Source organism: Rhododendron vialii, chromosome 8a (assembly GCF_030253575.1).
Source record: "Rhododendron vialii isolate Sample 1 chromosome 8a, ASM3025357v1".
In the NCBI taxonomy this organism is placed as follows: domain Eukaryota; kingdom Viridiplantae; phylum Streptophyta; class Magnoliopsida; order Ericales; family Ericaceae; genus Rhododendron; species Rhododendron vialii.
This window is the reverse complement of record NC_080564.1, coordinates 23,587,512-23,597,921: the sequence shown is the minus strand read 5'-3', so window position 1 is coordinate 23,597,921 and position 10,410 is coordinate 23,587,512. Positions and strand designations below refer to the sequence as shown.

Sequence of the window (10,410 nt, the reverse complement as noted above, 5' to 3'; positions counted from 1 at the left end):
CGGACCGGGGATGTGTACATATCACAAGGAGCGCGACCACTACACTACGCAATGCCCACCTTTCAAACAATATCTAAAAGAGCTTGCAGCAGCCGGGCATCTAAATCAGTGGATTGACGTTCGGCGAAGTCCACTTCCACCGCCTCCACCGATTCTCGGCAACCTCATAAGCGTTATACAAGGATTGGTTTTCGAAGAAAGGGCAGCCGAGCTTCGTTCAGAAATCAACAGGGCCGTCACCTCTTTACCCGTTTGTAACATTGGCGTTTCGGGAAAGCAAAAATGGGAAGATCCGAGCTTCGGCACCTATTACTTTTTCATCCGACGACTTGAAAGGTGTGCAACTCCCTCATACGGACGCACTCGTTGTTACTGTCGCTATTGATAAGTCAACCGTTCAACGGGTATTGATAGATCAAGGAAGCTCGGCGGACGTAATGTTCTATTCAACATTCCAGAGCCTCGGATTATCTCCCGCTCAACTTCGGACAGCGTCTACTCCCCTCATCAGTTTTACTGGAGCCCCGGTTTGGCCACTCGACTTGATCTCTCTCCCCGTGCGGGCTGGATCACGGGTTCTTGAGATAGAGTTTGTGGTGGTCGCTTCTCCCAGCCCATACAACGTAATACTCGACCGAACCTGGCTGCATGAGATGAAGGCAGTCGCCTCCACCTTTCACCAGGTGGTAAAGTTTGTTAGATGGAATGGTCGTCAGGAAAGTCTCCGAGGGAATTAAATCCAGTCAAAGAAATGCTACATCAGCATCGTAACAAACAAACAGAGCTGTATGGAAGTACAATGCGTGGCAGCCACTCCCGTTCCAGTAATTGAAGATGTTGGTGTGCCAGCCGAGCAAAGGTCATCCGAGGAGTTAATACGATTTTTAATCCCCGAGGGAGAAGGAAGATATTTTTTAATTGGGAGTTCTTTGAGCGAAGCCGAACGCAAGGAGATGTGTGACTTCCTGATGCGAAACATAAAAGTATTTGCTTGGACTCCGCAGGAAATGCCTGGTGTGGATCCCACGTTCGCCGTACACGCATTGAATGTTGATCCAAGTAGGCGGCCGGTGGTGTAGAAAGTCCGACGCTCGTCGGCCGCACACGTCGAAGCTGTGATGACAGAGGTGGACCAATTGTTAAAGGCTGGTGCCATTCGGGAAGTTCTATACCCCACCTGGCTTGCCAATCGAGTGGTTGTGCCGAAGAAGAATGGGAAGCTACGGGTTTGTGTTGATTACACAAACCTCAATGACGCATGTCCTATGGATCGATTTCCCCTCCCCCGGATTGAGCAGATGATGGACGCGACAGCAAGATGCGAGCGTCTAAGCTTTATGGATGCATACCGGGGCTATCATCAGATAGCTTTAGCTCCAGAAGATCAAGAGAAGACGGCCTTTATTTCCCCTCGGGGAACTTACTGCTACAAGGTCGTGCCGTTTGGCCTGAAAAATGTTGTTTCAACCTTCCAACGCTCCATCACGAAGATGTTTCCTGGTATGCTCGACAGAATACTGAAAGCTTATATCGATGACCTGGTTTGCAAAAGCACATTTGCTTGGGACCACCTTCGGGATCTGGGAGAGGTCTTTGATGTTTTGAAACGACGGAAGTTGCACCTCAATGCTGAGAAATGTGCGTTTGGAGTAAGCTCGGGGAAGTTCCTCGGTTATATCGTAAGCCGCCGAGGAATTGAAGCTGATCCCACACAGATCCAAGCCGTGCAGAAACTCTGAGCCCTGACTATTATAAAAGAGGTACAACGACTTACAGGAATGGTGGTTGCCCTGAATCGTTTCATTCGACGTTCGGGCGATCTTTGCTGTCCGTTTTTTCGAGCAATCACTACTAGCCGACGCAGATTTGTATGGACCGAAGAGTGTGAGCAGGCTTTGCAATCCTTAAAGCAATACCTGTCCCATGCTCCGTTGCTCGTCAAACCTCTTCCCGACGAAGATTTATATCTTTACCTTGCTGTTTCGGATCATGCTACCAGCGCAGTGCTTGTTCGGAGAGAGGGGATGGAGCATCAACCAATTTTCTTCTTAAGCAAAACGATGACGGACTCTCAGACGAGGTACCTGCCCATGGCATTGGCCCTCGTTTCAGCTAAAACGAGCCTCTTGCCTTACTTTCAGTCCCATAGGATTGTGGTCCTCACTGAGTTTCCTCTCAAAGCTGCCCTTCGGAAGACCGACACCTCAAGCCGGATTCTGAAATTCTCTCAAGACTTGGCCAATTTTGACATATAGTTTGAACCTCGGACCGCCATCAAAGGTCAGGCCTTGGCCGACTTCTTTGCCGAACTCACTCCTGGACTGCAAGACGAAGCCAATGCCTTGGCCACCGCTGCGGAAGAAGCTCGAGTTCGAGACGAGGAAGTTTTAGAAGAACCATGTAGCCGTCCAGCGGAGCCACTCTACGCTCGGTACACTCTCGGACAAAAAAAACCAAAGCGGCAATGGAGGCTTTTCTTTGGCGACGCCTGGCGAATGACCGTCGATGGAGCCTCCAATGTTCACAGAGCTGGGGCGGGTATCGTCCTTGTATCTCCGAGCGGGACTGTGCATGAAAGCGTGGTTTCGATTGGGTACCCGGCGATGAACAACGAAGCGGAATATGAAGCTTTAATTGCAGGCCTCCAACTTGCTCTTCGGCTTGATGCAGATTCGGTTCATATCTTTTGTGACTCTCAGCTTATTGTGGGTCACTTAAACGATGATTATCAAGCCAAAGACCAGCGTATGAATGCTTACGTTAGTCATGTGTTGGCCTTGTTCCGAAGATTTGGCCGAGTGGAAGTAGAATGGATCGCTCGGGAGCACAATGCGCATGCTGACGCCCTGGCAGGTCTTGCTTTGGTTTACAGGACCTCGGGCAGTCGCACTATTACCTTTGACGAAGTCGCAACACCGAGCTTCGAGCAGGCGTGCCAACCAATAATGGCAATTTCCCTCGGTCCAAGTCAACTAGATCCGGCAACTGATTATTTGAAGAACCAGGTGTTACCACCGAACAGACGCGAAGCACACAAACTCCGTTGCCGAGCAGCCAATTATTTCCTGGATCCAAACGACAACCTTTACCGACAGACTTTCACTGGACCAGATTTGCGTGTCGTCCATGAAGATCACGTGACGACCGTTCTGGAAGAACTCCACTCGGGAAGCTGTGGAGCGCATTCAGGAGGACGGTCCCTTACACAGCGTGCGCTGACGCAGGGCTATTGGTGGCCGAAGATGGTTGAACAGTCGGAAGAATACGTGAAGCGATGTGTTCGGTGCCAGCAGCAAGCATCTCTCATCCACCAACCTGCCTTCCCCTTTAAAATGATCACTAGTCCGTGGCCATTCGCAGTTTGGGCTTTTGACATAGTTGGCAAGATACCGAAGGCGCCTGGCAGATTTGAGTATATGCTCACAGCCACAGATTTGTTCACTAAGTGGGTTGAAGCTTACCCCTTGGTCAAGACCACTGCAGGCGACGTGGAACGTTTTGTTTGGAAGCACATCATCTCGCGGTTCGGCGTACCTTACGCCATCCTTTCTGACAATGGCTCCCAATTTGTCGCATCTGCCATCAAAGCTTTTTATGCAAAGCGTCACATCACGATCCATAATTCCTCCGTGGCTTATCCTCAAGGCAATGGACAGGCCGAAGCATCTAACAAGACAATCACTCGGGGGCTGAAGCGCCATCTGGACCGGAAACTCGGTAAATGGGTGGAAGAGCTTCCACACGTTTTATGGGCCTACCGTATTACCCCTCGGCGGTCTACCGATCGTACTCCATTTGCTATGTCCTACGGTATGGAAGCTGTCCTCCCCTTGTCTACTATGATCCCTACAGCCCGAACAGAAAATTTTAACCATGTGGATAATAATGCTCTTGTGGGGGTCGAGTTAGACTTTGCCGAGGAACTACGTGATAATGCCAACCTTCGGCATGCGGCGTATCAGCAAGAAGTAGCCAAGGGTTACAACCGAAATGTTTGCGCTTGTCCGTTCAACGTTGGGGACTTAGTGCTTCGGATGGTCACCGAAGCATCCAAGCTGAAGGATCCCTATGAAGGACCCTACCGAGTGGCGGAGAAGATTGGCCATGGCGTCTACAAACTTGCTGAGATGGATGGGACGTCGATTGCTAATCCATGGAATGCTCAAAAACTTAGGAAATTCCATGGCTAGTACTGGCATCCTCCATTTTTCATTTCTTCTCTTGTATTTACATTTTTGTTCGGAAGGCACGCCTTTGAGCGTCATGTACTTAATGCAAGTTTGTTTATTTATCCAGTTGTTTCTCTATTATTCTTTTGACTGGGGTATCTCATCTAGCCCCGGGTTCATGCCTTCGGGGCGCTAGAACTTCCTCCCCATGACCGATATGCTCGGTGTGTACATCTTGTGTTCGGGCGAAATTCTCATAGCCCTTGGAACTTGTGTTCGGGCGAAATTCTCGTAGCCCTAGGAACTTGTGTTCGGGCAAAATTCTCGTAGCCTACGATAGTTTGTTTGTTCGGAGGAAATTTTCCAAGCCAGTGGTACAAAGTATGCTCGGGCGAATTTTTTGCAGCCCAAGTCTTTTCCCTCGTATGAACCACACACTCTCAGTATTAATGACTGATGATTTTATTGTGTACCCACTTGTTTGCCTTATTGGATTCTCATTTTTACACTATGACCATCCACTAAGATAGGGGGCTTCTACTTGGCTACACAATACACCCAATCCGAACAAAAAGACTTGGCAGGTTCTTCTACTTGGCTACACAATACACCCAATCCAAATAAAAAGACTTGGCAGGTTCTTATACTTGGATACACAATGAATCCAATCCGAACAAAAAGACTTGTTAAAAAAGATTTGCAAGTTTGTTAAAACAAAGAACAAAGACGGTTATCATTCACCAAGGCATCCTCCAATCTGTTTTAATTACATCCAATGGTTCGGCAAGGTTCCAATTGTTCGGAGCCAACCATATTCAAAAACAAAACAAACAAAAAGAAAAGAAAAGAAAGCCATTCAAGCTAAACTAGACTACATTCAACTTGTTGGAGCATCTGCAGGGGCTGGTATGGTGGTAGAGTCGGCAGCGTCAACGGTTATATCTTCTGCTTCAGCTTCGGCAGGGGGGAGGGGAGGTACTTCCACCAAAGTCCTCCTTTCATCGTCAAGCTCAATTCCTGCATCGTCAAAACCCCTGTTATAGTCGAGCATGAAGCTTTCCTTGTGTTGGCCTTCCTTAATCTCAGCTTGAACTTCGAGAATTTGGTCAGCCACGTCCTCTTCGGCTTGGGCGTACCCCTTGTCGTACCCCTTATTATGTTGTTCCTGTAGCTCCTTCTCTAGTTCCTTCTCCATCTCCTTCTTTATCTCCTCTCGCTCGAAGGCTCTTCCCTCAGACAGGCCCTCCTCTTTTCCTTCGGCCCTTGTGCGCTCGGCCGAGTCCTGGAGTCCCTTTATCAGGTCATTCAGATTTGCAATCTGAACTTCCTGGTCTTGTCGCACGAGCTCGGATTGCTCCAAGCTCTTCTTGTAGTCCTCGGCTACGCTCTTGTTATGCTCAACCGATTGCTTCAGCAGCTTCGACTTCTTGTCGTGTTCGGTGAGATAACATTGGGCACTCATAATGGACTGGGTGGCCTGCAGTCAAAGCAAAATTAAAGTTATTCCGGAAAACAAGAGCGAGTGTACAAATAATCATTGCAAGTACGAGAAATTTACTTACCCTTCCAACATGAAAGTAGTACTCGCTCAAGGCTGCTTTCAGTGACGGGGGGCTTTGTATATCCCTCGATAAGGCCAGCTCAGAGTGAAAAGTAAAAGCCAAGGAGGGGTCCTCCTTCTGGCTGTCCGATTTTAAAACTTGTTTTTTGCTCAGGGTGACAAAGTTAGGCATCCACGGGGTGTCGAGATCCGAAGCAAGCTCCATTCTCTCTCTCTCTCTCTCCCCCTGCATTCCCTTCGGAAGCTCAACTTCCTGGCTCTTCCCCTTTGGAGCCGCTTTTGTCTTTTTGCTCGCCAGCGGTTCCTTCGGGGAAGAAGGGGCGCTCAAAGGACGTTTTTTAGGGGGGGGGGGGGGGGGTGCAGGATTTTTTTGCTTGGCATGGAGCCTGAAGCACCCGGGGCTCCAGTCTTCCGAAGCTCGGCCTTTTCCTTCTCCTTTTCCTCCAACTTCTTCTGGAGAACGGCTTTGATATTCCTTGGAGGCATTTCTTCTTGCTCTTGAAAAGGCTCTTCTTCGGTGGGTAGGCGGATTGTCCCTCGGAGAGGTTTATCAGAGCTCGGACGAAGCTCCTCTGGAATGTCTTCAGAACCAACTTCGAAAGCCTGCTCACGCTCGTCGGTTACCTTTCGTCGGATCCGACCCCCGTACATAGCTTTGTACTTGACGATTGTTGAGGCGTCCCTTTCCTCCGCTAGAATGGTGAGAAGGGAATCAGTAAGACCACAACCCCTCGCTGCCCTTAAGAGAATCTTGTTGAGCTTGGTAGTATCTGCCGAAGAAAAGCACACCAGAAACAATAGGTAAGTATAATAAGAACAACAGAAAGAATAGCATCAAGATAACGGATAACTATTCTTACTCGGAGTCCCCCTTCGCATGGCGATTTCGAATTGGCCATACTCTAGTTTGGGGAATTGGAAATTTTCCCGAACCTCGACGTAGTCGAAGGCCCATTTCTCCGAGTCGTACATACCCTCGGGAATGATTTTTTCCATCTTCCTTCGGGAACACAGATAGTACCGGGAATACCTGACGTTACGCGACATCATGTAGTTTTCAAAAAAATGGTAGGCTTCGAGTCTGAACATCTTTACCTCGGCAAGCTTGATTATCGAGTGAATAATAAGGTAAGAGTTCACACTCAGCTGGCATGGAGTGTGATTGAAGCGGTGAAGGATCTCTCTCAAGACTCTATGCATCGGGAACCGTAGACCCCCTTCTGTAATCGCCATCAAGGGGACGGTGATGTGTTTGTCACGATATCTTATTCGGGGGCCCCGGACCGGCATGATAATGACATCGTCAGGAACGTCGTAAACTGCTCGGAAGAGGTTCAAGCTCTTCTCGTCTTGGAAGCACTCCAAATAAGGGCAGGGATCCCTACCCGTTCGGTCGGGAATTACGTCGGGATCTAATTGAACGATTTTTCTCTTCGCCTTCGGAGGTTGCGACGAAGACTCTCCGACAACGCCAGTCTCCTCGTTCGTTCGGCTTGACGAAGCGACAGGAGTTTCTCTGTCTGATTCAGCTTCGTCTGCTCCCTCGGCGTCTTCTCCCTCTCCCACTTCGTCGTGAGGAAGCTCTCTATCAGACGATTCCTCATCTATGTCTATTATATTGGGGTCTGGCCCCATTGTTCGAAGAGGAATCACCCTAGCGGGATAGTCGATTCCTTCTACTCCCTCGGGAACCCCGCCACTTGACCCCGTTCAGTAGCTCCGGGCGAAGTCTCTGGTAACTTCGGCCAATCCAGGATCAACTCTACCGAAATCCGAAGCTCCAGTATCCACCGACTGATAAGATTTACCTGACGAAGTTGACTTCGAGGATTCCATACCTAGAAACAAATAAGTGCATGGGATAAGACCGTTAGCGATTTGCATGGCCAGGAGTCTAAGTGCCTATGTCCAGTGTTCTATGTTATTCCGAGAGATCTCAAGTTTACTCGGTTACTTCTCAAGCGATCTCCCTTCGGAAGAAGTTCCGAAGAAGGGATTCCTACCGCTAAAGGAAACGATTAGGGAACCCTACGTGTCTCCAATGGAGAAACCAATGATTAAGAAGCCTAATATGAATTACCAAGCTTCTTAATGAGTGTTTCCTTGGGAAAAACTCATGCTTAAAAGGTACCCTCATGTTCGGAAGAACACGGGTTGAAGATGAACATGTGTTCGGAATAACACATGAACATCTGGGAAATTAAGCGACTGTTTCAGTCCAGACGAAAAAGAGAAAAATCCAACTTTAAGGGGGAAGAGTCATTCGAAAATAACCAAAATGCATCGACACATGAAAGAACTCGAGAAATACCTGAAAAATCGAGAGTAATCTGTGATCAAGTCCTTCAGATCTACAGATTTCTGGCGATTTCTGGTTTCGAACGGCGTTTGAACAGGGAAGACGATCGAAAATGGGGAGAAAGTGATTTTCTCTCTCCTTCCCCCGCCCTTTTATACTGAGTTCAGAATTCGAAGCGGTATTGAACCCTGGCCGTTGGATTTAAGCGGGAGATTGATGTAACGCTCGATGAAAGACACGTGGCAAGTAACGAAGCGTGCCGTACCCCCACCCAATGTAATCGTGACACCTAGCAACTTCTCAAATCGGCGGTTGCAGAAGCATTAAATGAAAGCTGCAAGCACATGTCAAAGCATTCCAAATATTTTTCTGTTCAACTTCAACGATTCGTCCAGTCATTCGTTCTTCGGATCTTCATTGACGTTCGGCCATTTGTTATTCAACTCCTCCTTCCTGTCCGAGCAAGAAAAGCAGGAGTTGAGGGGCTATTGTAGGGGGCCGAAATATCCGAAGGATCATAGGGTTCACAAGGTCCAGAAGGGGGAATAAAGGTTCACACGCAGTTTGACCCATCATCTAGCTGTCTCAGTTCATCTGTAAATAAGGGTGAGCTTCGGCATGATGTGTCATTAGTCATTCGAGGGATAGACGGATCCACGGGTACTTCGCCGAACGTCGTATGCCTTATCCGAACGTACATATATTTGAGCTCGCTCGGTGATCTTACCAAACGCCCGGGGACGTCCTCTCGTTCGGCTAAGTTGTTCTTCAGAAAGAACACCAAACGCCCGGAGATTCTTCGTGTGTCAGAAGTGGGCTCCACCGAGTACAGTCGTTTATGGAACCTTCCAGAAATATCTTTTGATACGTAAGCTGTCCTTTCTGATATTCAAAATGACATCTCTGAACGATGTGACCTTTCTGACATCGACCCATGTGACTCTGTAAGATCTGGGAAGAGGCGCTCATTAAATGTCCCTGCCGCATGACGTCATCCGAACATTACTTGACGCGTGGAAAGCAGAGCCATCTTGTTCAACACTCTACCCCTTTGCCTATAAATAGAAGGGTACTATCACTGAGAAGGGTAATCAGAAAAACTTCTTCTGAACTGTATTTTCTCCTCTACTAGCTTATTTCTTACCAAACTTCTTCTTCTTTCTCCACTTACTGACTAGTTCGTCGGAGCTTCTTCCCGGAGGAACATCCCCCTCCGGTTCTGCAGGTACCCCAAGTTCAACGCCGTCTCCCACGGTCCAGCAGATAGAGAAAGCAACACAGGAAAGATCACGAAGAAATCCACCCCCACAGATAGTAGTAGTATCGATCTACAATGAGTTGGCTATTATTATTATTATTATTATTATTATTATTATTATTATTATTATTATTATTATTCATGCTATTCGTGTCTTCTGAGTTTGAAAAAAAGCAAGTGATTTAATTTGGAAGAATTTTGCAGATGAAATATTAGTACTCTGCTAGGACGTACAGGAGTTCTTGAATTTATCGACAAGCCAATTGGGTGCAGTAATCATACTTAGGCGCATAACATGCCATTGATGAATGATGATGATTATAGTACTATATATATATATATATATATATATATATATATATATATATATAGCATGACTCTAGATGTAAAAACATCTTTGTACCCTCAAGATTTTGGAACTTTGTATAAAAAATGAATGGGACTTCCATTAGGGGCGGAAGCACAGACACAGTAGGTGAACATGGGTATTATCAGATTAGGGTAGATACAGAGTGGGGTATTATCAGATTATGAACAGTAATGAATAGTAATTCAGATGAATAGTGCAATTATATAATAGCTCTATAACTTAGAGTTTATATAATACCTCTATAGTTGAGTATAGAATAACTTAATATGAACAAAAGTATGAACAAAAGTAATTACTAGAACTGTAATTCAATTGCTGAATTAAAACAGTACATGAATGGTTTACCGGTTTACAAAGAAAGCTGGAGTAGATTGATACTCAGCGTTTAACTGGGATAGAGAAGCAAAATTAACTCTGTGAGAGTATATTAAATTAACTCTCTTAGAGTAAATTTCCTCCTCCTTCTTCATTACTCTCGGATCCTTTTATAGACTAAGGTCCTGAGTATTACAAATAGTACAAGCATGTGACTTTTCCCTTTCGGTGGAGAAATGATGACTAAAGTAGGTGACTTGTTGCTGCTTTCGGTGCTGGTAGGACCAAAAGTAGAAATAATTGCTGACTGTTGCTGCTGACTGTTTCTCCTTTCAGTGCTTATGGGGCCAAAAGGGAGAATGATGACTGTTGCTACTTTCAGTGCTAGCGGGACCAAAAGTAGTAATGATTATTGCTTTTGACTAGAACTCCATCATG

General features: G+C 46.8%; 2 protein-coding genes across 2 annotated transcripts; both read left to right on the top strand.

Moving 5' to 3' along the window:
- Positions 1–437: 437 nt before the first annotated feature.
- LOC131298669 (uncharacterized) lies at positions 438–1,079 on the top strand. Its single transcript, XM_058324143.1, has 2 exons — positions 438–686; positions 783–1,079. The coding sequence occupies exons 1-2, from the start codon at positions 438–440 to the stop codon at positions 1,077–1,079; spliced, it is 546 nt and encodes a 181-aa protein (XP_058180126.1).
- A 699-nt stretch (positions 1,080–1,778) lies between these two features.
- LOC131298668 (uncharacterized) lies at positions 1,779–4,190 on the top strand. Its single transcript, XM_058324142.1, has 2 exons — positions 1,779–2,105; positions 2,256–4,190. Exons 1-2 carry the CDS (start codon positions 1,779–1,781, stop codon positions 4,188–4,190), a joined length of 2,262 nt encoding a protein of 753 aa, XP_058180125.1.
- The last annotated feature ends 6,220 nt before the right edge of the window (positions 4,191–10,410 follow it).

What these genes read in the sequence shown, in the direction of transcription:
- LOC131298668 (XM_058324142.1), top strand. Translation starts at nt 1,779, where the DNA reads ATGGTGGTTGCCCTGAATCGTTTCATTCGACGTTCGGGCGATCTTTGC. An exon ending in TGCCCATGGCATTGGCCCTC is followed by an intron (nt 2,106 to 2,255) that starts GTTTCAGCTAAA and finishes TTTGACATATAG; the next exon opens with TTTGAACCTCGGACCGCCAT.
- LOC131298669 (XM_058324143.1), top strand. Translation starts at nt 438, where the DNA reads ATGTTCTATTCAACATTCCAGAGCCTCGGATTATCTCCCGCTCAACTT. An exon ending in CCTCCACCTTTCACCAGGTG is followed by an intron (nt 687 to 782) that starts GTAAAGTTTGTT and finishes ACAAACAAACAG; the next exon opens with AGCTGTATGGAAGTACAATG.